General features: G+C 42.3%; 1 protein-coding gene across 1 annotated transcript in view; it reads left to right on the forward strand.

Annotated features, from left to right (window-relative positions):
• Positions 1–24,383, forward strand: part of col11a1a (collagen, type XI, alpha 1a) — a 148,503-nt gene extending 124,120 nt beyond the window's left edge. The window contains exons 55-67 of the mRNA XM_072679262.1: positions 6,382–6,435; positions 7,868–7,975; positions 8,270–8,323; positions 9,319–9,372; positions 10,616–10,723; positions 12,942–12,995; positions 13,111–13,146; positions 13,238–13,291; positions 14,630–14,873; positions 16,431–16,543; positions 18,598–18,666; positions 20,481–20,714; positions 22,925–24,383. Coding sequence (XP_072535363.1) covers positions 6,382–6,435; positions 7,868–7,975; positions 8,270–8,323; positions 9,319–9,372; positions 10,616–10,723; positions 12,942–12,995; positions 13,111–13,146; positions 13,238–13,291; positions 14,630–14,873; positions 16,431–16,543; positions 18,598–18,666; positions 20,481–20,714; positions 22,925–23,071 — 1,329 coding nt within the window. The 3' untranslated portion in view covers positions 23,072–24,383. The remainder of the gene's footprint in view (positions 1–6,381; positions 6,436–7,867; positions 7,976–8,269; positions 8,324–9,318; positions 9,373–10,615; positions 10,724–12,941; positions 12,996–13,110; positions 13,147–13,237; positions 13,292–14,629; positions 14,874–16,430; positions 16,544–18,597; positions 18,667–20,480; positions 20,715–22,924) is intronic.
• The last annotated feature ends 2,745 nt before the right edge of the window (positions 24,384–27,128 follow it).

Consider the following 27,128-nt stretch of genomic DNA (forward strand, 5'->3'; position numbering starts at 1 on the left):
TCATAGCACTCACCTACCAACCTCATAGCACTCACCTACCAACCTCATAGCACTCACCTACCAACCTCATAGCAGCAATCTACCAACCTCATAGCAGCCACCTACCAACCTAAAAGCAGCCATCTACCAACCTCATGGCAGCCATCTACCAACCTCATAGCACTCACCTACCAACCTCATAGCACTCACCTACCAACCTCATAGCAGCAATCTACCAACCTCATAGCAGCCACCTACCAACTTCATAGCACTCACCTACCAACCTCATAGCACTCACCTACCAACTTCATAGCACTCACCTACCAACCTCATAGCACTCACCTACCAACCTCATAGCACTCACCTACCAACCTCATAGCACTCACCTACCAACCTCATAGCACTCACCTACCAACCTCATAGCAGCAATCTACCAACCTCATAGCAGCCACCTACCAACCTAAAAGCAGCCATCTACCAACCTCATAGCACTCACCTACCAACCTCATAGCAGCCACCTACCAACCTAAAAGCAGCCATCTACCAACCTCATGGCAGCCATCTACCAACCTCATAGCACTCACCTACCAACCTCATAGCACTCACCTACCAACTTCATAGCACTCACCTACCAACCTCATAGCACTCACCTACCAACCTCATAGCACTCACCTACCAACCTCATAGCAGCAATCTACCAACCTCATAGCAGCCACCTACCAACCTAAAAGCAGCCATCTACCAACCTCATAGCACTAACCTACCAACCTCATAGCAGCCACCTACCAACCTAAAAGCAGCCATCTACCAACCTCATGGCAGCCATCTACCAACCTCATAGCACTCACCTACCAACCTCATAGCACTCACCTACCAACCTCATAGCAGCAATCTACCAACCTCATAGCAGCCACCTACCAACCTAAAAGCAGCCATCTACCAACCTCATAGCACTCACCTACCAACCTCATAGCACTCACCTACCAACTTCATAGCACTCACCTACCAACCTCATAGCACTCACCTACCAACCTCATAGCACTCACCTACCAACCTCATAGCACTCACCTACCAACCTCATAGCAGCAATCTACCAACCTCATAGCAGCCACCTACCAACCTAAAAGCAGCCATCTACCAACCTCATAGCACTAACCTACCAACCTCATAGCAGCCACCTACCAACCTAAAAGCAGCCATCTACCAACCTCATGGCAGCCATCTACCAACCTCATAGCACTCACCTACCAACCTCATAGCACTCACCTACCAACCTCATAGCAGCAATCTACCAACCTCATAGCAGCCACCTACCAACCTAAAAGCAGCCATCTACCAACCTCATAGCACTCACCTACCAACCTCATAGCAGCCACCTACCAACCTAAAAGCAGCCATCTACCAACCTCATGGCAGCCATCTACCAACCTCATAGCACTCACCTACCAACCTCATAGCACTCACCTACCAACCTCATAGCAGCCACCTACCAACCTCATAGCAGCCACCTACCAACCTCGTAGCAGCCACCTACCAACCTCATAGCACTCACCTACCAACCTCATAGCAGCCACCTACCAACCTCATAGCAGCCATCTACCAACCTCATAGCAGCCACCTACCAACCTCATAGCAGCCACCTACCAACCTCATAGCACTCACCTACCAACCTCATAGCAGCAATCTACCAACCTCATAGCAGCCACCTACCAACCTCATAGCACTCACCTACCAACCTCATAGCAGCCACCTACCAACCTCGTAGCAGCCACCTACCAACCTCATAGCACTCACCTACCAACCTCGTAGCAGCCACCTACCAAACTCATAGCACTCACCTACCAACCTCGTAGCAGCCACCTACCAACCTCATAGCACTCACCTACCAACCTCATAGCACTCACCTACCAACCTCATAGCACTCACCTACCAACCTCATAGCAGCCACCTACCAACCTCGTAGCAGCCACCTACCAACCTCATAGCACTCACCTACCAACCTCGTAGCAGCCACCTACCAACCTCATAGCACTCACCTACCAACCTCATAGCACTCACCTACCAACCTCGTAGCAGCCACCTACCAACCTCATAGCAGCCACCTACCAACCTCATAGCACTCACCTACCAACCTCATAGCACTCACCTACCAACCTCATAGCAGCCACCTACCAACCTCATAGCACTCACCTACCAACCTCATAGCACTCACCTACCAACCTCATAGCAGCCACCTACCAACCTCATAGCACTCACCTACCAACCTCATAGCAGCCACCTACCAACCTCGTAGCAGCCACCTACCAACCTCATAGCACTCACCTACCAACCTCGTAGCAGCCACCTACCAAACTCATAGCACTCACCTACCAACCTCGTAGCAGCCACCTACCAACCTCATAGCACTCACCTACCAACCTCATAGCACTCACCTACCAACCTCATAGCACTCACCTACCAACCTCATAGCAGCCACCTACCAACCTCGTAGCAGCCACCTACCAACCTCATAGCACTCACCTACCAACCTCGTAGCAGCCACCTACCAACCTCATAGCACTCACCTACCAACCTCATAGCACTCACCTACCAACCTCGTAGCAGCCACCTACCAACCTCATAGCAGCCACCTACCAACCTCATAGCACTCACCTACCAACCTCATAGCACTCACCTACCAACCTCATAGCAGCCACCTACCAACCTCGTAGCAGCCACCTACCAACCTCATAGCACTCACCTACCAACCTCGTAGCAGCCACCTACCAAACTCATAGCACTCACCTACCAACCTCGTAGCAGCCACCTACCAACCTCATAGCACTCACCTACCAACCTCATAGCACTCACCTACCAACCTCATAGCACTCACCTACCAACCTCATAGCAGCCACCTACCAACCTCGTAGCAGCCACCTACCAACCTCATAGCACTCACCTACCAACCTCGTAGCAGCCACCTACCAACCTCATAGCACTCACCTACCAACCTCATAGCACTCACCTACCAACCTCGTAGCAGCCACCTACCAACCTCATAGCAGCCACCTACCAACCTCATAGCACTCACCTACCAACCTCATAGCACTCACCTACCAACCTCATAGCACTCACCTACCAACCTCATAGCACTCACCTACCAACCTCATAGCACTCACCTACCAACCTCATAGCAGCCACCTACCAACCTCATAGCACTCACCTACCAACCTCATAGCACTCACCTACCAACCTCATAGAAGCCATCTACCAACCTCATAGCAGCCACCTACCAACCTCATAGCAACCACCTACTGGCAGCCTAGCAACCACAAGTTAATGGACTATATATCATTTTAAAATACACTTGTTAGCACCCTAGCAACCATCATGGATATCACAGTAACATCTTAGTAACACCAAGGTGACTGCCTTACAATAACAGCATAGCAGATACCTACCAACCCCTTAGGAAACTACCCAGTAACAGCCTAGCAACCACAAGTTGACACACCCGAGATGATTGTAATATGCCTTTGTAAGGATTTTTTACATTTTCTAACAACACCAATGTGACTACTAAGCAGCAACAGCTTAACAACCATCTACAAACCCCTTAGCAACCATCTAGTAACAGCCGAGAAACCACTGATTAACATACCAAAGATTATTGTAATACACATTTGTAAGCATTATAGCATAACCTCTTTGCAACACCAAAGTGATCACTCAGCAGCAACAGCATAGCAACCACCTCCCAACTCCTTAGCAACCACTAGTTGACACAAGGGGTGATTGTAATACACATTTATAAACATTATGGCAACCTCTTAGCTACACCAAAGTGATCACTTAGCAGCAATAGCATAACAACACTTACCAACCCCTTAGCAACCACCTAGTAACAGCTTGGCAACCGCTCGTTGACACACCAGAGGTGATTGAAATATGCATTTGTAGGCATTATAGCAACCTCTTTGCACCATCGAAGTGATCACTCCACAGCAACAGCATAGCAACCACCTAGTAACAGCCTATAGCAACCTCTTAGTGGCCACTTAGCCACTTATATGTGTTGTTGGGGAATTGAACCCCAGCCTCAGATCAGATGGTCTGGACCTCCAGCTGAGACACGCTCATTTCTCCTCAACTCCGGCCCACATCTTCCCCTCTCTCTCTCTCTCCAGCCGAGCGACAGAGACGTCTCTATATCGATCGTCGTTTGAGTGACAGAGATGGGAAAACAGCAGCATAAGCACCTCGGTGGGCGTGTAGAGGAGGAACGCAGCTGTCATATTCGGCTCGGCACGTCTCAACTCCCGTCTCGGGAGCGTTTCTCCGGATGACAGCCGCGCTCTCGCGGAGGAAAATAAGCATTTGGGCGGGCGTGAGTGTAATACCGCGAAGGGGGAGAAGTAAACTTTTCAATTTTAGCCTGGTTATTCCACAGCCGGATGTGGGGCGGCGTTATTGAATCGGACAGTGAAATATTGGTATCCCCTTTTTGTTTGGGTGCAATATTGTTTTCTGTTCCTTTCATCAGTTCCCCCAGCGAATCACAGCGCAGAGGCCTGATTAGTTTACTCTGCATCGGGCCGCCTTAAAAACTTCCATTAGGATTTGGTGTCACATTGTGTGTATCACCGGCTCGGCTGAATATTAATATGCATTCTGGAGGGGAAGAAAGAAAAATCACTTCCTCCGTCAGAGCATCACGACTGAACTCTCTGCTGGCGTTTCCATTATTCAGAGGATAAACAGAGAGGGGGAAACTGTGGCTGTGTCCCTCGTGTTCCAGTAGCGTTCCTGCAGCGATTAAACCAGTACCAGACTGACCATCAGCAGGAGCGGTTAGCAATGGCCAGGAGGGGCATCTATCCTCCAAGGATCGCTGGTTCGAATCCCGGGTCATGCTGCTTGCCATCAGCAGCCAGAACCAGAGAGAGCACAAGCTTTTTCAGCCATGCCCTCTCAGGTGTGGGTTGATGCAGCACAGGCGTCTGTCAGCTGTTCTATCAGAGATGATTCTACATACATACATTTGTAAGCACCCTAGCAACCACCATGGATATCACGGCAACATATTAGTAACGACCTTACAGCAACATCATAGCAGCTAGTCACCTACAGTCACCTACCAACCCCCTGAGCAAACCACCTAGTAACAGCCTAGCAACCACAGGTCGACACATTTTTAAGCGTTATAGCAAACCCCTAGCAACCACAAGCAGCAGCAGCAAAACAACCACCTAGTAACAGCCTAGCAACCACAGGTCGACACATTTTTAATCATTATAGTGAACCCCTAGCAACCACAAGCAGCAACAGCATAACAACCACCTAGTAACAGCCTAGCAACCACAGGTCGACACATTTTTAAGCATTATAGCAAACCCCTAGCAACCACAAGCAGCAACAGCATAACAACCACCTAGTAACAGCCTAGCAACCACAGGTCGACACATTTTTAAGCATTATAGTGAACCCCTAGCAACCACAAGCAGCAACAGCATAACAACCACCTAATAACAGCCTAGTAACGCCTTAGCAACCACCTAGTTGAAAATAAAGAGAAGTGGCTGGCTTTATATGTGCTAGTCTTCACCCTCCTAGTGTTGGGGGTCTTGCTGGTGATAGGGGGAGCGTACATGAATGGGGATTGGGTAATACGTTTAAACACCAGGTCCGATGGTGCTCCTCCGTCTGACTCTGTAATTCAGGCTTCGGCTTGTTTTGCATCGAACGCAGTTTCTGCTGACCCAGCGGTCCAGACACTTTGTTATTACATATTCATTACTGGTAGTATTGCCTTACTAGTTAGTTATTACACATTCATTACTGGATGTATTGCCTTACTAGTTAGTTATTACATATTAATTACTGGCATTATCGCCTTACCAGTTCGTTATTACATATGTTTACTGGTAGTATTGCCTTACTCGTTAGTTATTACATTTTTATAACCGGTATTATCGCCTTACCAGTTTGTTATTACATATTTATTACTAGTTGTATTGCCTTACTAGTTAGTTATTACATATCAATTACTGGTATTGTCACTGTTACTGGTTAGTTATTACATGATAGGTCATTTAGCTGAGTTGTCTGTTGGGTTACATAACTGGTGGAAACAGGGACACTTATTAAACCTTAATGTCACATACATGTAACATACACTGGTTCTTCAGAGGACCATCCTCTGAACGGTTCTTCAGGCAACTAAAAGTGGGTCTTTCTGGGACTCTGCTGGTGGATAAATGAGCGCTTGATCTTGGTCTTAAAATAAGTGCTATTTGCAGCTTGTTATGTTCTGTCTTAATGGATGTTCTGAAGGCCCGATGGTCCTGATGTTGATTATGTGCAGGAGCGCTATGCTAACCCAAAGATAATACTGTATCTTTTATCTCTGTCACCCCTCTACAGGGACCCCCAGGAGCAGCAGGAGCGGAGGGCAGGCAAGGAGAGAAAGGCGCCAAGGTAAAACCACCAGAGAAGAGCATCAGAAAGAGGCTTTTCAGAGCAAGTGTGTCCTTGGGTACACAAAAGCTCAGAATTCAGACGTCCATTACATGATTTCACACAAACACGCATTCATAAAGACCCATTATTCAGTCCACATACAGACCCTCCTCAGGCAGAACCACAGACAACACTCAAGGCTTTAGAGAGGGTAATTCAAGCAGATCCAGCAGATCTTTGGTGGAACAGCACCAGGCGAACGTAGCCTTTGTGGCGGTTTTCCTGTTAGCCCGTGTTCAGACTCGTCTGCTCTTGTGTTCGGAGCGCTTCTCCTGCTGAGAGCAAACCTAGACACTCTTATAGGACATCAAATTTTCATCTGACTTCCTCTGATCTCACAACTTTACAAGGATTGGACTGATGTCTTCATGATGGGTTAAAGAAGACACTAACAGGGCTAACAGTGGATGAAAGCTGGTAGAAACTCATTTACATAACGGGATGCTGTTTATAATGAGCAGAATTAGCATCTCTGTTTATTTATTTATTTGTTTATGTTCTTGCATTAATTTCATTTCCTTCATTAGTTTTGTGTTGGTTGATTTCTCACAGATGAAGCACATTATTCAGCCCACAGATAGAGAGTTGCAGTGCTGGTTTACAGCCTAGTCTTCAGCTCTGTTTGCTCCAGCCTGATGCTCTAAAGACAGACACAGTAAAACGTGGACAGATCTGAACGTGGGGCAACATGTTAGTTTACCTTCAGAGAACCTAACCATACTTTTCTTAGTGGATACTGAATAATTCATAGTGGATACTGAATCATTCAAAGTAGACTGAATCATTTATAGTAGATACTGAATAATTCATAGTGGATACTGAATCATTCAAAGTAGACTGAATCATTTATAGTAGATACTGAATAATTCATAGTGGATACTGAATAATTCATAGTGGATACTGAATAAATCATAGTAGATACTGAATAATTCATAGTGGATACTAAATAATTCATAGTAGATACTGAATAATTCATAGTGGATACTAAATAATTCATAGTAGATACTGAATAATTCATAGTGGATACTAAATAATTCATAGTAGATACTGAATAATTCATAGTGGATACTAAATAATTCATAGTAGATACTGAATAATTCATAGTAGATACTGAATAATTCATAGTAGACTGAATCATTTATAGTAGATACTGAATAATTCATAGTGGATACTGAATATAATAAGTACTGAATCATTCATAGCAATGGATCTTAAATAAATAACTAAATAACCAAATTCATTTTTTTCTTTTATTTGTTTTTACTTAAACTATCATCATAACACAAAAATCACACCATGGGCAAAATCCATATTTTCACCAACCAAGACTGAGAACACTCCACTGGCTATTTCTACATGTTCCTCTAAACCCCCTTTTCCCTCTGTTCAGGGTGAGGCAGGCTCTGAAGGTCCTCCAGGCAAAACTGGTCCCGTGGGACCCCAGGGACCTTCTGGTAAACCCGGTCCTGAGGGTCTGCGAGGAATCCCTGGCCCTGTGGTGAGTGTCATTGCAAACACACGTCCACCACCTCCGTCGCCGATTTGAGCCGGCTAAAAATCTACACACTCACATGTGCAAAACCACACACTCCCTTCCACATCCTCCCGCTATGTCTGCAGTGTACATTTACTTATTTATTTATTTATTTATTTATTTATCTTCCCGTTTATTTGAGCACAGTTTTTCGTGGACTATTAATCATCTTGCCACCCGCGGTAGATCGATAGCAGGCCGTAAGTGGTACAGCCGTGCAGTAATGCAAGATATAATTGGATGGATTTTTCCTCACAGGGTGAACAAGGACTTCCTGGAGCACCTGGACAAGACGGCCCACCTGGACCTATGGTGAGAGGACGGTTCTCCAGCTCTTGTTCAGTTTTTCTCTCTCGCTGTCTCTCTCTCATCCCAGGCTTCGACCTTTATCTGTTCCAGAGATGCACTGAAATGATGTGAAGAACATTGTGGGCTGAAAAAAAATATATATATATATATATGAACTGCTTCATGATTTACACCTAAAACATCACTGAAACAATACAAGGCCGTGATAAAAGCAGCAAAATGCATCAATGTTACCCTATATCAGCGGCTTCAGACTCATGTTGATGCTCCACTGACTGTAACAGGGAGAACGATGTCTCTGACAGCCCCCAAAACACCACCCCAAAGCAGCTGTAGCTCCCCTGTGCTTTCAAACATTCCTCCACCTTCAGCATACATCACCAGAAGAGGGTTTCCTAGTCTTTCAAGAGCCCACATTCCACAATTAGCTTATTTGACCTATTTTGACCACATTGACATTTCCTTTTCTGTGTCCAAATATTTATGGACACCCCTTCTAATGAATGCATTCAGCTGCTTTAAGTCGTACCCATTGCTGCTGACACAGATGTGCCATGCCCACAGAATAGGACTCTCTGAACCTGAACCTGTTGGCACCATGCTGTCTAATAATGCCACGCGCGGACTAGAGGGGGGTATAAAGCCCCCCAGCATTGAGGAGCTGTGGAGCAGTGGAAGAGCTGTGTTCTCTGGAATGATGGTGGTGGTGGAGCTCCAGTTGAGTGGGGAGTTGGGGATGATGAGGTGGGGTGGTGATCATCATCATCCAACATCCTGACCTCACTAACGCTCTTGGCGTTGAATGCAATCAAATCCTCACAGCAATGCTCCTCCAGAATCTAGTAGATAATCTTCTTCCCTGGATTGTAGAGAAGCAGGATCAGCTCTTTTTAATACTCCCTCTCTCCCACTGTCTGCTTTCGGTCTCTTTGGCGATCCCTCTGTGTCTGGTTGAGTGTGTGCAAATTGATTTCTCACTGTTGGCTCTCCAATATTAGGGACCCCCTGGTCTTCCTGGCCTGAAAGGTGACCCCGGCTCGAAGGGTGAGAAGGTGAGTGAGATTCAATTTCCTTGGCTGCTCCACCGTTAATGCGGTCCCCTCAGCCCAGGCCTGCTTAACCTCCAGCAGTGCCACTTTAAGCCTTTTAACTCGGCTGGGCTTCAGGCGAAACCTGAATTTTACCAGTTTAAAAACGACTTAGGAGACGTGTGGCTGTGTCCAATTGTCTTTCTCTGGTTTATGGGTTCCACCTGTTAAATAATTCAAAACTTATTATTATTATTATTATTATTATTATTATCGGTTATGATCCTTTAAGCTGTTTTTGATAAAGTAACTGATTGGACCATTTTCACTCCAAGGCTTACGATTATGATACTATTACTCAGTATCTACAGGGCTATTCTTTGCTAACAGAAGCTTATTTTATAGCACAGTTGCTGCTTCTGTACACTAGGTGGCGCTGACTGATTTGCCTGCACTTGTATCACTAGATTAGCTGCATATTTTCTTTTGATGTGATGTGCTCTGATATTAGCAAATCTTGATTGTGTTACTATGTAGCAGTGTTGACTAAGAGGGGAGTCACTTCATTTATAGCCTTTTTCCAGATTGTTGCCACAATTATGATGCTAATTTATGCTAGTGCTAATTTCTAGGAGCAGGAGCAGCAGGAGAATAGCATGTTCAGGTAGCTGTTTCTCAGCTCATAATGAAACTGTGGAAGTAAAGCTGAGGTCTGGAAGACCAAGAAACCACTGATTAGCTGCAAAAGTCTCTAGAGTAGGGGTGCACTGTTCTACTGTGCAGCGACACCTGCACTATTATCACGATTATGGAGTCCGAAGTTCTCAAAGGAACATCTAAGCAGGCCTGATATGTTCCTCTGGAAACCCTGATGAAGTTAAAATCATATTTTGGCCACAGTGAGCAAAAGTGAATTTCATGAGAAGAACACCTGTCCAACTGTTAAGCAAGTCTAGTGTTGGCCTTGTGTTGCAGACAGTGGCACAAGGAACATTTTGCTGATAGAGGGAAGAATAGATTCAGTTAAGTTCCAGCAAATTCTGGAAGCCAACATTTTAGCATCTTCTACAGCAGGGTAGTGATCCTAAACACACCTAAAAACAGACCTGTGGTAGATAGAACAGTGCTCACAAGGGTGTTGCTAAGAACTGACCATGCTGGGAGATTTTTGCTCAGTGTGGTGTAAACACTGTTTACCTAAAGATCCATGTCCTACTGTACTGAATGTCGTGTGTGTGTGTGTGTGTGTGTGTGTGTGCTCTCCCAGGGTCATCCTGGTCTGATTGGTCTGATAGGCCCTCCTGGTGAGCAGGGAGAGAAGGGAGACCGCGGTTTGCCTGGACCTCAAGGCAGTCATGGAACTAAGGGTGACTCTGTAAGTGACTGATGATAGCACACTCTCTCTCTCTCTCTCTCTCTCTCTCTCTCTCTCTCTCTCTCTCTCTCTCTCTCTTTCTATCACCCGCCCCACCACTCTCATATAAGTGTCTGAACGTCTGTTAGCGGTAATGTAAAGGTCCTCTCCGGCTCTGCGGTCGCCTGAAGTGCTGTAAAAGTGAATTAGCCGCCCACTGAAGTAAGAGCATCGCGTGCTGTGTGTTTATCATAATGGTGTGGTGGGTGAAGGGTGATGGAGGCAGCGTAATTGACGGGAGCTGAGGTGCGGCCGCCGAGATTACCTTACAGCAAACTTTCGCATCAAAAGTTAATGCAGTACAAGGTTCTCGCGGTAGCCGTGCTATTTACGTTAAACTCATTCCCACCGTCGGCGGTTCTCTGCGAGCTATGAAGCCCGGAGTAGGGCCGAGTTCCTCTACCGGAGGTGCTTCTGCGGGCCCTGTGCTGGTGCTCGGTGAAATCCAGATGAAGAAAGATTTCATCCATTTTTAAACAAACACTGCAAATTGAGTGAATATGTAATTAGCAGCTGCTCTGGCTCAGCCGCTCTGGCCCAGCTTTACAGAGAACTGCAGGACATTCAATTCAGTCAGACCAAACTTAATGAAATCGTCTATGATGATCTATTAGCCGAGCCTGGGCTTGCTCTAGAACTGAGAAGATGTGAGGTTGAAGATGTGAACTTTCAAAGGCTTAAAAAGTCAATGTCAGGGTTCTCTACCAATGCAAAGGTTCTTCACACTCACATCTCATTTGTATAAACAGCTCTTAATGGAACCAGCAATGGTTCTTCAGTGGCATCACTCAAAGATGACTCTTGGTAACACCTTCATTTTTAAGAGTAGAGAGTATATTAGGTGATGTCCTCATTGAGATGTTTGTCACAAGATCTGAATATTTAAGTGGCACAAACCTCTTGTAACATAAGCATGAGTAAATTATTGAGTAATTGTATAGGGTTACTGTATCTAAGTAGGTTACAGGCCGAAAAAAGCAACGATACAGAATCAGGGCATATTGACACTCTGCAGGTTCCTCTCGCATCGGAATCGCCAGTCGCATTGAGAGTTCGGTGAGGTGATAGTTGCTAATTACTGCACTAGTTTCTAATAACTCTATTAGTTATGACTATTAAAGCCTACTTAAGCCACTCTTCTAATACTTTGAGATTAATATAAATCAAATCAAATTTATTTGTAAAGCTTTTTAAACTGGTGTTGTTACAAAGCAGCTTTACACAATCAGTCATTAGTAAAAACAAGTAATCAACAACAGAAGAAGACATGAAATGAGTAAATAAACAAGACTAAGATAATAATTCTATTATTAAATAACAATATAATATAAATTATTAGTAAATAATGATAATTTAACAGATGAAAACTAAAGCTAACTATAGCATATAGCATTTTTTGCTTTTATATTTAAAAAACTAAAGTAATATAGCAGTGTTACTGTTACACGTTGAATCTTAACCTTATTGATTTTTATTGTAAACTTAGCAACGATACAGAATCAGGGCATATTGACACTCGTCAAATTCCTCTCAGCCAATCGAATCGAGAGTTCGGTGTGGTGATAGTTACTAATTACTGCACTAGTTACTAATAACTCTGACTATTAAAGCCTAATTAACCCACTCTTCTAATACTTTGAGATTAATATAAATCAAACAACAGAAGAAGACATGAAATGAGTAAATAAACAACACTAAGATAATAATTCTATTATTAAATAACAATATAATATAAATTATTAGTAAATAATGACAATTTACAGCTGAAAACTAAAGTTAACTATAGCATATCGCCTATACGCAGCATTTTCTAATAAACCATAAATCATACAAGGGGAGTTTATGGCATTTTACCAGGATGGCACTTAAGAGTTTCTCACTGACATAATTTATTCTATTTTTTTTTGCTTTTATATTTAAAAAACTAAAGTAATATAGCAGTGTTACTGTTACACGTTGAATCTTAACCTTATTGATTTTTATTGTAAACTTAGCAACGATACAGAATCAGGGCATATTGACACTCGTCAAATTCCTCTCAGCCAATCGGATAGAGAGTTCGGTGTGGTGACAGTTACTTATTACTGCACAAGTTTCTAATAACTCTGACTGCAGGTTGTGTTTGATAAGAGTTGGCGACCTTCATTCACTGTGTGTCCCCCTGTGCTTCTCTCTTTAGGGTATTAGTGGTGCCTCTGGGCCCATCGGCCCTCCTGGACCTCCTGGACTGCCCGTAAGTGACTCATTCACACCTCTGTCTAACCCTCAGTTGTGATGTAGACAGATTTGCTACTATATTCTATATTTGCTACTATATACTATATTCTACTGTTGTCTTTTATCATCAGGGTCCTCAAGGGCCAAAGGGATCCAAGGGTTCGACGGTAAGCGATGCCTCTGTTTTACAGAAATGACAAATTGACAAAGGTCAGATCCGAAAGTTGAGGCTCACTCATGTTTGTTGTGTTCCTCCAGGGTACTGCTGGTCCTAAGGGAGACACAGGAGTAGTGGGACCCCCTGGACCTCCTGTGAGTTTCATTTTGCTTTTATTGCAGTGTCAAACTTTTGGTGACGCCTTCATTGTACTACAAATGAAGAGTAACGTACGGTATTAAGGTATATTCAGGTTCTTGTAGAGAAGAACAGTGTCAAACACCAGTCAGCAGTGGCGACTCAGCGGTTAGAGCACCGGGCTATTGATGATGGGGTTGTGGGTTTGATATCCAGGCTCAGGGCCTTGATCAAAGCCCTTAACCCACTCTTCTAATACTTTAAGATTAATAAAAATCAAATTTATTTGTATAGCTTTTTAAACTGGTGTTGTTACAAAGCAGCTTAACACAATCAGTCATTAGTAAAAGACAATAAATCAACAACAGAAGAAGACATGAAATGAGTAAATAAACAGGACTAAGATAATAATTCTATTATTAAAAAACAATATAATATAAATTATTAGTAAATAATGACAATTTAACAGATGAAAACTAAAGTGAACTGTAGCATATCGCCTATACGCAGCATATTCTGATAAACCATAAATCATACGAGGGGAGTTTATGGCATTTTATCTTGTTTCTCACTTTTTTTTTGCTTTTAGATTTAAAAAAACAAAAGTATATATATATACTTTTATACTATATATAAAGTAGTGTTACTGTTACACGTTGAACCTTAACCTTATTGTTTTTTTTATTGTAAACTTGTAAAAAAAAGTAACAATGAAACAAACGAAACAAAATGTGACACAAAGAAGAATCTCAAACCTCAATAAGATAAAATAAAAAAGCTAAAATAGCTAAATTTTATGTTCTGAGAAACTAGAAAACTATTACGGCTTTATAGTTAAAAAAAAATATTGTCACAAAAACGTCATTTTTATTTAATATAATATATATATATATATATTAAATATATATATTATCCAATTACCCAACCCACTCGTTAGCACTCTCCCTCCTATCACATATAATGCTACCGACACTATGAGAGGGGGTAAGGTCTGACACATGCACCTATGCAAAGTCACCAGGCAACCAAAACACTGCCGGGTACCCAACCCTGATACATGGGCTAGTAGACATCAGACTGAAGTGATGTGGGGAGAGAGAGAAAGAGAGAGACATCTACCCACCCAGGAGAGAGCAAGGCTAATTGTGCTCATTCCTGCTGTCAGTTTGGAGCATTTCTATTGGTCTGCAGTTGAAATAATAACAATAATAATAATAATTTCCACTAGTGGACAATCAACAGAAATGGAGGTACAAGGTTTTTGTGTGACAGTGATTTTAATCTGTTCATGTTGAGTCCCAGTAGTCGTCACGTTTCATGAGAATAACTGTGTTAATCCGTATGTTGGGCTGCAGGGTCCTCCAGGTGAGATCATCCAGCCGCTGCCCATCCAGTCGTCCAAGAAGACCAGACGCTCCAGCGACATGCAGGCCGACGAGGCCACCATCATGGACTACGGCGAGGGCATGGAGGACATCTTCAGTTCCCTCAATAACCTCAAACAGGACATCGAGCGCATGAAGTATCCAATGGGCACTCCAAACAACCCAGCCAGGACCTGCAAGGACCTCCAGCTGTGCCACCCAGAGTTCCCTGATGGTGAGACTGCTGACCCCAGTCCTGATAGTCCAGAGACTGGGTTCATAAAAGCTTTCCTTATAAACAAACCCTAAAGATCTCAGTGTCTTTCACACTGGAGCTGTGAGGCTAATGTAGCTAACAAGTGATCAAGGCTTAATGACTCACTGTTATCTGTAATCATGGGCTGAAGTACAGGCAGGTTGCTGCTGCACGTCTGTGATGCATCATGTCGATTTTTACAGATAACAGTCCGTCGTACAGTGTCAAGGGCTGTTCTCTCTGCAGGCTGCAGTGGGAGCTAACCTCTGCCTGCCAAATCATGGCTTACAAAATGCCAATTCCTGTACTGACCTTTCAGAGCTGCTGGGCTTTTTCTGCTCTTATAGCTGCTGTTTTTTTCATAAACACACACAAGCCCTCAGCCCCTTACCTGTCTGTTCTGTAAGCAAAGCAGTTTCCATTAACCTCTTCCTTACACTTTCATAACTACAGAACTTACACTTCAGTTTCATAGCAGAGACTGAATAATTCACGAGAGACTAAACAATTCACATTAGTTACTGAACAATTCACATTAGATACTGAATAATTCACATTAGATACTGAATAATTCACATTAGTTACTGAACAATTCACATAAGATATGGAATAACTCACATTAGATACAAAACAATTCACATTAGATACAAAACAATTCACATTAGATACTGAATAATTCACATTAGACACTGAATAATTCACATTAAATACTGAACAATTCACATTAGATACAGAATAATTCACATTAGACACTGAATAATTCACATTAAATACTGAACAGTTCACATTAGATACTGAATAATTCACATCAGATACTGAACAATTCACATTAGATACAGAATAATTCACATTAGATACTGAATAATTCACATTAAATACCGAACAATTCACATTACATACTGAGTAATTCACATTAGATACTAAACAATTCACATTAGTTACTGAACAATTCACATTAGATATGGAATAATTCACATTAGTTACTGAACAATTCACATTAGATATGGAATAATTCACATTAGAGACTGAACAATTTGCATTAGATACAAAACAATTCACATTAGATACTGAATAATTCACATCAGATACTGAACAATTCACATTAGATACGGAATAATTCACATTAGATACTGAATAATTTACATTAAATACTAAATCATTTACATTAAATGCTGAATGATTGATTTGATTACAGTAATCAGATCAATCAGATCAGAGTGCTCTGGCTAACATTGAATGGGAGCAGGTGATCACCAGTTAGCAGTTATTAATTTGATGTCATTTTCATTTGTGAGGCGCTTGGGGTTTGGGATGAGCTGAATCAGTGGAAATGTAGTATCCTGTATCACAGTCCAGCTACAGTTAGAATTATGAAGTTATGAGCAGCCAGACCCTTTTATGCTCATGGCTTAATGGATTAAGGGATGAAGGTTGGTCAGATTGGTCAGAGGTCAATCCAGCTTAATAGGCGAGCATTAGCATGCACAGGGCCGTTGTCAGTGCAGTGTCTGACAGGTGGATGTTTCTTCCCGGCAGGTGAATATTACATTGATCCCAACCAAGGATGCTCCGGGGATTCCTTCAAAGTGTACTGCAACTTCACAGCAGGAGGCGAGACCTGCATCTACCCCAGCAGGAAGTCGAGAGGAGTGAGTGTTGTTTCCACGGCAACAGTGGGGAATAGAAACACGGTCTTATTAAACTCAGGGATAAATGGTTCTGAGGGGTCACGGCACAGTGTTCTCCAGGTTCTACCGCACTCGATTCAACTCGTTAATTGGCCCTGGGAAGTTGCCGGTGATGAATGAAAAAAAAAAACATGCTGTGATTTTATATAGATTCTTTTTATGCTTGTAGTTTCACTGAAAACACTCAGATATTGTGTGGGAGATCTTCAGCCCATCCCTTTACAGTGTCTCTAGGTGGTGGAGGAGATATTTTATTATGAGCTGAATTTGAGGGGGAAAAGTCTGGACTCTTTCCATGTAAATTATTTACTGTAAATGTAAGTCATTATGTAACTAAAGATGTTAATTATGTAATTAAATAGCTAATCGGAGTGGTATAGAAAAACACAGTAATAGCTCTACTGTAATAATGTACATCTAAGATGTACAGCAGAGAGAAATTAATGTAATTCATTATGCAACTATGTAATTACTCATGTAATTACGTAATTACACAATCAAATGGTATAGCGAAATGGCAGTAATAGCTGTAGACCTCTAAGGGCTCATTATCACCTTGAATCCCGTCTCAAATCCTGACCTCACTGACACTGTTGTTGCTGTCAGAATGAGTGTGTGGATCATATGATCATTATAGAGCATTATAGAGCGCCCCCTACGCTTCCTGTAGTGTATTACAGTCTGTCAGAATGAGCGTGTGGATCATATGATCATTATAGAGCATTATAGAGCGCCCCCTACGTTTCCTGTAGTGTATTACAGTCTGTCAGAATGAGCGTGTGGATCATATGAGCATTATAGAGCATTATAGAGCACCCCCTACGCTTCCTGTAGTGTATTACAGTCTGTCAGAACGAGCGTGTGGATCATATGATCATTATAGAGCAATATAGAGCGCCCCCTACACTTCCTGTAGTGTATTACAGTCTGTCAGAACGAGCGTGTGGATCATATGAGCATTATAGAGCATTATAGAGCACCCCCTACACTTTCTGTAGTGTATTACAGTCTGTCAGAATGAGCGTGTGGATCATATGATCATTATAGAGCATTATAGAGCGCCCCCTACGCTTCCTGTAGTGTATTACAGTCTGTCAGAATGAGCATGTGGATCATATGAGCATTACAGAGCATTATAGAGCGCCCCCTATGCTTCCACATATCTTGTGGAGTCCCAATTTCTTGGTCCAAATGTTTGTGGACACCCCTTCTAATGAATGTATTCAGCTACTCTAAGTTGCACATATACACAGCTTGTCTAGTCCCTGTAGAGAAGTCCTGCCAATAGAATAGGACTCTCTGCAGGGGCAGATAAACATCATGAACCTATTGGCACCATCCCTAATAATGCCAGGTGTGGGCTAGTTGAGGGGTATAAAGACCCCCAGCATTGAGGAGCTGTGGAGCAGTGGAAGAACTGTGTTCTCTGGAATGATGGTGGTGGAGCTCCATCCAGTACTTTTGGGATGAGTTGAGAAGGGAGTTGGGGATGATGAGGTGGGGTGGTGATCATCATCCAACATCCTGACCTCACTGACACTGTTGTTGTTGCTGAATTCAATCAAATTTTCACAGCAATACTCCTCCAAAATATAGTAGAAAGCCTTCTTCCCTGGACAGTAGAGATATTTACTCCAACAGAGGCAGGACAGAACTCATTTGAATACATTTAGGAAACAGTGAATGAGCAGGTGTCCCAATACTTTTGTCCTTTTGCCCTTGAACCTTAAGTTTATTATTTAGTTATTGATTTTAATGCATAAACTAGTGTTTTTATTTTGGTAACGGTTTGATTTAGCATATCTTGTGGAGTCCCACTGGGTTCTATTTTAGGGCCTATGACACTGATGTTAATTATGTGTGCTACGGGGTCTAAGAAGTTAAAAGATCTGATCTGATCAGTTGTGCTAAAAGAATTAACAAGGTAAAGGTTTTGATTCCAGGTTGAAGCATTTCTGTCTGTCCGATGCCGAGGTTCATGTTTATTTACCATTACCCCTGCTGTGCTCCTGCAGGTACAGCTCTCCTCCTGGTCTAAAGAGGCGCCCGGGTCGTGGTACAGTTCATTTACACACGGCCAACTAGTAAGTGCACTCTTCTTCCTCTGGCGTTTCATCTCCCTCCCCGTCCTTTCCCTTTTCTCCCCGAGCTAAAAGGATTGTAAAGGCTGTGTCTCTCTCCGTCCTCTCAGTGACAGAAATAGACAGTAATAGCAGCGCCGCTTTTCAGATGCTTTTTAAGATGCTGTGACCCCAGGTCCCACAGCACAAAGCCCTATACGCCCCCACGCACACCGCATCCATATTTAATGCGGTCAGGAAAGTGATGGAGGGACGGCAGTGTCTCTGCGAAAAACATCATACAGTCCTGTTTAAGCCATTCACTGCAAAGACTGCAACCACGCCTTCTATAATTCATTTCTCTATTAAATATAATTCGATTTACACCTTCTAAGATCATACGAGCATTATAGAGCGCCCCCGCGCTTCCTGTAGTGTATTACAGTCTGTCAGAATGAGCGTGTGGATTACATGAACATTATAGAGCGTTATAGAGCGCCCCCTATGCTTCCTGTAGTGTATTACAGTCTGTCAGAATGAGCGTGTGGATTACATGAACATTATAGAGCGTTATAGAGCGCCCCCTATGCTTCCTGTAGTGTATTACAGTCTGTCAAAAGGAGCATGTAGATCATATGAAACATTATAGAGCATTATAGAGCGCCCCCCTACGCTTCCTGTAGTGTATTACAGTCTGTCAAAAGGAGCATGTAGATCATACGATCATTATAGAGCATTATAGAGCGCCCCCTACGCTTCCTGAAGTGTATTACAGTCTGTCAGAAGGAGCGTGTGGATCATATGAACATTATAGAGCATTATAGAGTGCCCCCTATGCTTCCTGAAGTGTATTACAGTCTGTCAGAATGAGCGTGTGGATTACATGAACATTATAGAGCATTATAGAGCGCCCCCTACGCTTCCTGAAGTGTATTACAGTCTGTCAGAAGGAGCGTGTGGATCATATGAACATTATAGAGCATTATAGAGTGCCCCCTATGCTTCCTGAAGTGTATTACAGTCTGTCAGAATGAGCGTGTGGATTACATGAACATTATAGAGCGTTATAGAGCGCCCCCTACGCTTCCTGAAGTGTATTACAGTCTGTCAGAAGGAGCGTGTGGATCATATGAACATTATAGAGCATTATAGAGTGCCCCCTATGCTTCCTGAAGTGTATTACAGTCTGTCAGAATGAGCGTGTGGATTACATGAACATTATAGAGCGTTATAGAGCGCCCCCTACGCTTCCTGTAGTGTATTACAGTCTGTCAGAATGAGCGTGTGGATTACATGAACATTATAGAGCGTTATAGAGCGCCCCCTATGCTTCCTGTAGTGTATTACAGTCTGTCAAAAGGAGCATGTAGATCATATGAAACATTATAGAGCATTATGGAGCGCCCCCTACGCTTCCTGTAGTGTATTACAGTCTGTCAAAAGGAGCATGTAGATCATACGATCATTATAGAGCATTATAGAGCGCCCCCTACGCTTCCTGTAGTGTATTACAGTCTGTCAGAATGAGCGTGTGGATCATATGAACATTATAGAGCATTATAGAGCGCCCCCTACGCTTCCTGTAGTGTATTACAGTCTGTCAGAATGAGCGTGTGGATCATATGAACATTATAGAGCATTATAGAGCGCCCCCTACGCTTCCTGTAGTGTATTACAGTCTGTCAGAATGAGCGTGTGGATCATATGAACATTATAGAGCATTATAGAGCGCCCCCTACGCTTCCTGTAGTGTATTACAGTCTGTCAGAATGAGTGTGTGGATCATTTGAACATATATATAGATGTTCATGCTGTTTTGTATGTTTTGTTCTGTTCAGCTGTCTTATGTGGACGCTGAGGGTAACTCCATAAACTCAGTGCAGATGACGTTCCTCAGACTACTGACGGCCTCGGCGAGGCAAAACTTCACCTACAGCTGCCACCAGTCTGTGGGCTGGCACGATGCCACGACAGACAGCTACCACAAAGCACTGCGCTTCCTGGGATCCAACGATGAGGAGATGTCGTATGACAATAACCCTTACATCAAGGCCCTCATAGACTCCTGCGCGGTACGGAGCCTCTATACAACACCATTAACAGCTCTTTGCAGTCTGTAGACACACGGTTGTGCTTCCACTCACTGGCCACTTTATTAGAAACCCGTACTTCTGTGTAGGCCTCTTCATAGACTCACTATATTTATGTATTTATACAGGGCAGTGAAACTGACATACGGTTAACCGTAGTGTGTGTGGTGCTGGTACGAGTGTATAAGGCACATTGGTGTCACTGCTGGGTTAAGAGTGGGTCCACCACCCAAAAATATCCAAATATATTACATATCCAGACCAGTGGCAGAAACTGACCACTGAGGAAAGGACTGAGACAACAAACTGCATCAATACAAAGGCATGAGTAAGGTTTCTAATAAAGTGGCCAATAAATGTGTAATGAGTTGCTGACAACAGTAAGAGCCAAAAATCATCCAGTATGAGTTATGGATATTGTGCACTGACATTAGAACATTGGTAGTGACTGATAAGTGTCTAATTACTCACTGAAACCAGTAAGAATTAAGAATCACCCAGTATGAATTATACAGTGCACTAGCATTATAACACAGCTAGTGGCTGATAAGTATCCAATTACTCACTGAAAACTGAAAAAAGAAATGAATCACCCAGTATGAATAGATTTGATGTGTCCAATAGTCCAATTTCTTACCAATGTGTGCTTACCATGTTCTATGCATTGAATCTATAATTCATACTGGGTGATTCAAATTCTTCTGTTTTCAGTGAGTAATTGGACACTTACCATGTAATTGGTAAGTGTGTAATTAGTCACTAAAAAGCACCACCAGATTCACCCAGTATGAATTACATATAAAAGGTACTAACATTAGAACATTGATAGTACCTGATAAGTGTAATAACTCACTGAAAACAGTAAGAATTAGAATTACCCAGTATGAATTATAGATTCAGTGCACTAGCATTAGAACATTGATAGTACCTGACTAGTATCCAATTACCCGTATGATTTATACAGTGCACTAGCATTAGACCACAGCTAGTGGCTGATAAGTGTCCAATTACTGACTAAAAACAGTGAGAAATAAAAATCAGCCAGGGTGAATTATACAGTGCACCAGCATTAGAACATTGATAGTACCTGACTAGTGTCCAATTACTTACTGAAAACAATAAGAATTAAGAACCACCCACTATGAATTGTACAGTACCATAGCATTAGAACATTGATAGTACCTGACTAGTGTCCAATTACTTACTGAAAACAGTAAGAATTTGACTCACCCAGTATGAATTATTAATTCAGTGCACTAGCATTAGAACATGGCTAGTGCGTTTGGTGTGTAATTAGTCACAAAAAGACACCTCCAAATTCACCCAGTATGAATTACTTATAAAGGGCACTAGCATTAAAACATTGATAGTACCTGACTAGTATCCAATTACACACTGAAAACAGTAATAATTAGAATCACCCAGTATGAATTATAGATTCAGTGCACTAGCATTTGAACATGGCTAGTGCGTTTGGTGTGTATTTAGTCACTAAAAAAAACACCACCAGATTCACCCAGTATGAATTATACAGTGCTCTAGCATTAGACCACAGCTAAGTATCCAATTACTTACTGAAATGGTAAGAATTAAGAACCACCCACTATGAATTGTATAGTACCATAGCATTAGAACATTGATAGTATCTGACTAGTGTCCAATTACTTACTGAAAACAGTAAGAATTAGAATTACCCAGTAATTACCCAGAATTACCTCAGTGCACTAGCATTTGAACATGGCTAGTGCGTTTGGTGTGTAATAAGTCACTAAAAGACACCTCCAAATTCACCCGGTATGAATTATACAGTGCACTAGCATTAGACCACAGCTAGTGGCTGATAAGTGTCCAATTACACACTGAAAACAGTAAGAATTTGAATCACCCAGTATGAATTGTAGATTCAGTGCACTAGAATTTGAACATGGCTAGTGCGTTTGGTGTTTTATTAGTCACAAACAAAACACAGCCAAATTCACCCAGTATGAATTACATATAAAAGGCACTAGCATTAGAACATTGGTAGTGACGGATAAGTGTCTAATTACACACTGAAAACAGTAAGAATTGGAATCGCCCAGTATGAATTACATATAAAAGGCTCTAGCATTAGGACATTGCTGCACTGCTGGTGTAAATTCGGAGAATCTGTGAAGTGACGGCGCTGTCTCCGTTTCTGTCGTTCCCTGCAGGTGAGGAAGGGCTACGGAAAGACTGTGATCGAGATCAACACGCCCAAAATCGATCAGGTTCCCATCGTAGACGTCATGCTGAGCGACTTCGGCGATGCCAACCAGAAGTTCGGATTCGAAGTCGGGCCGACCTGCTTCCTTGGCTAAATTAAAATAATAAAAACAAAGAAATGACACCAAGAAAAAAACACTTGACAGGGAAGGACGGGTCAGCACAAGACTTTTTTTTCCGAGACTATTTTTTATTTTATTTTTTTTTTCTTTTTGGTACCACCAAAATCCTCCGGCCTCCTGCTCGCCGCCACATGCAAGTTTTGAATAACAGTCTTGAATAAAACGGGAAACGTGTTCGTATTCATCACAGCGGGAAAATCCACAGCGCCCTTCGGAGGGCGAGAAGAAACACGTGAGCTGTTACGGAGAGAGAGAAGGTGAAGGACAACCAGACGAAGTGGCAGAGCGGAGAGCTGGACAGCCAGGGGGGTCGGCGGAAAGAGAGAGAGAGAGGGAGAGAGAGAGAGAATTAGAGAATGAGAGAGAGAGAGAGGGAGAGAGATTGACCCCCCAATGGAGTCTATCGGTGCTGTGCAACAAATAAAAAATGATATACAGAAAAGACAACAATGGTGCTTGTTCAAAATACAAAACAATTATGATAATAATAATAAATATGAGGTGCTACGAGAAAGAAGGTGTATTTTGATAAAACTGTAATTATTATTTTGTACATTACTGTTCTTTCTGATTCCACTCTTTCAAAACTTGCATGTGTATCAGAATTGCATCTGACAGAAACATCCCCCGAACCAACCAACCAAGCAAGCAAACAACCAACATCTCTAAATTAAAGAACTGAGTAAATAAAGGAAGATTATTTTGTGATAAATACTGTGTAACTATTGTTAAACTAATAAAAGTGAGCATTCAAACAATTCCACATCATTTTCGAATCATAATGGATGTCCTTTGTATATACTGACCGCCCCCCAAGCCAAAAAAAACCAAAAACACCACCACCTCGGCCAAGAGAGAGGCGCACCGGCACACGCAGAGGCGGCGGCGGCGGCTGGTCACTATCGCTGCTCACTGTGCTTGTTGTTCTGAAGAGATCATGGCGTTCGCCCAACTCCTATTTCAATTTTTTTGGGTTGTTTGTTTGTTTTTGTTTGTTTTTTTGTTTGTTTGTTTTTTCTCCTTTGGTCATATACCTCATCCTTTCCTAATATCCATAGAGAAGAGAGGCCGGCGTGCCCTGTATATACCTTGGTTACACACTTAAGTTTATATATTTTGGGTGGGGAATTTTAATTTTTTTTAATGAGAATTTAAGATAAAGATCATAAATAACTAAAGAGAAATAATAACGTCATATCTGTCAGGCCCCCCTTCTGTTCCGAAAGACGTCTGTGAAAATGATTATGCAATAATATGCTCTTTTTTCAGTGACCCCTCTTCTTTTTTTGTAACTAAAATGAGAAAATTGTTTAATGTGCTTTTTATGGTTCATCTAAATATTAAAAAACTGGATTCCAAAAGGACTGTGAAAACGCTCTGTGTGCTGTCCGTTATTTGTCCACCCAGTTGACCAAATGTATCTAGTATGAAGCGACTTTAAGGAGTCAGGGGTCGATAACGAGCGTGAGTAGGCGGGGCTTAGCGAGGAGAGGGTGGGATACAGCCAATCAGAGGGATCTTTTTTTGTGTCAGATGTTGCCCTTCGTAAATATTTTCTGAGTGCGGGTTTTCTGGAGATGCTGATAGCCTAGAGGTTAAGGGTCAGCAGCTGCAGGGTCAGACGGCTGCATCCCGTTGCCTAAATCCTAAAAGGCTGACCGTCTGTTGCCCCTCCCTGAGGCTGTAAGACACTGTTAAGGCTGGGTTCGGAGACGCAACGCTCGGGATTTGGGGGAACTTGGGGTCGAGCTGGCTCCAGAACGAGCAGACCAGCTCCTGCACAGACTGATGAAACATCTTCATACAACACCATGACGACCAGTCGGCCCGGCAACGTCCATAAGTGAATTTTCAGCCTCTAGGGGGCGTCCTGGCCAGGGCTGAAACAGTAAAAGTGCGATTAATCAGCATAAAAAGATTGCCCCGGGACAGCCAACTGGTGGGTGGGTAGATGGCGCTGTCCTCCCACATCGCTTCGCTACTCTAGCTGTAGTTAGCTAGATGATAACTACTCTAGCTGTAGTTAGCTAGATGATAACTACTCTAGCTGTAGTTAGCTAGATGATAACTACTCTAGCTGTTGTTAGCTAGATGATAACTACTCTAGCTGTAGTTAGCTAGATGATAACTACTCTAGCTGATGTTAGCTAGATGATAACTACTCTAGCTGTAGTTAGCTAGATGATAACTACTCTAGCTGTAGTTAGCTAGATGATAACTACTCTAGCTGTAGTTAGCTAGATGATAACTACTCTAGCGGTTGTTAGCTAGATGATAACTACTCTAGCTGTAGTTAGCTAGATGATAACTACTCTAGCTGTAGTTAGCTAGATGATAACTACTCTAGCGGTTGTTAGCTAGATGATAACTACTCTAGCGGTTGTTAGCTAGATGATAACTACTCTAGCTGTAGTTAGCTAGATGATAACTACTCTAGCTGTTGTTAGCTAGATGATAACTACTCTAGCTGTAATTAGCTAGATGATAACTACTCTAGCTGTAGTTAGCTAGATGATAACTACTCTAGCTGTAGTTAGCTAGATGATAACTACTCTAGCGGTTGTTAGCTAGATGATAACTACTCTAGCGGTTGTTAGCTAGATGATAACTACTCTAGCTGTAGTTAGCTAGATGATAACTACTCTAGCTGTAGTTAGCTAGATGATAACTACTCTAGCGGTTGTTAGCTAGATGATAACTACTCTAGCTGTAGTTAGCTAGATGATAACTACTCTAGCTGTTGTTAGCTAGATGATAACTACTCTAGCTGTAGTTAGCTAGATGATAACTACTCTAGCGGTTGTTAGCTAGATGATAACTACTCTAGCGGTTGTTAGCTAGATGATAACTACTCTAGCTGTTGTTAGCTAGATGATAACTACTCTAGCGGTTGTTAGCTAGATGATAACTATTCTAGCTGTAGTTAGCTAGATGATAACTACTCTAGCTGTAGTTAGCTAGATGATAACTACTCTAGCTGTTGTTAGCTAGATGATAACTACTCTAGCTGTAGTTAGCTAGATGATAACTACTCTAGCGGTTGTTAGCTAGATGATAACTACTCTAGCTGTTGTTAGCTAGATGATAACTACTCTAGCTGTAGTTAGCTAGATGATAACTACTCTAGCGGTTGTTAGCTAGATGATAACTATTCTAGCTGTAGTTAGCTAGATGATAACTACTCTAGCGGTTGTTAGCTAGATGATAACTACTCTAGCGGTTGTTAGCTAGATGATAACTATTCTAGCTGTAGTTAGCTAGATGATAACTACTCTAGCTGTTGTTAGCTAGATGATAACTACTCTAGCTGTAGTTAGCTAGATGATAACTACTCTAGCTGTAGTTAGCTAGATGATAACTACTCTAGCAATTGTTAGCTAGATGATAACTATTCTAGCTGTAGTTAGCTAGATGATAACTACTCTAGCGGTTGTTAGCTAGATGATAACTACTCTAGCGGTTGTTAGCTAGATGATAACTACTCTAGCTGTTGTTAGCTAGATGATAACTACTCTAGCGGTTGTTAGCTAGATGATAACTACTCTAGCTGTAGTTGTAGTTAGCTAGAAAATTACTGCTCTTGATGATAACTAGAAAATATTTTTTCTAAATGAAAAACAGGTCCATTTATTGTTTCATAATTTACTACAAGACACTTTCATGTGCTTTTCATGACAACAGACATAAGACTACATGAAACCACCCAACCTATATAACAAAAGCAGTCTTTATGATGACTGATGCTTATTAGAATTAGCCTTTATAAATGTTAATATAGGTTAAAGTAAATGGTTACTATGATTTCCCTCATTTATGAATACTTACAAATACCCGAACATCTCTATCAGTCAGAATGGACATATCCAGCCCAGAGCTGTGGAGCAGTAGAGCACATTCTCTATCTAGTGATGGAGCTCCATCCAATTTCTTTGGGATGATTTGGAGTGGAAGATCTAATCATTGAACATCAGTACCTGACCTCACCGATGCTCTCATGAGGCTGGATGCAATCAATTTCCCCAACATCTAA

Source organism: Salminus brasiliensis, chromosome 5, assembly GCF_030463535.1.
Source record: "Salminus brasiliensis chromosome 5, fSalBra1.hap2, whole genome shotgun sequence".
Classification (NCBI taxonomy): Eukaryota; Metazoa; Chordata; class Actinopteri; order Characiformes; family Bryconidae; genus Salminus; species Salminus brasiliensis.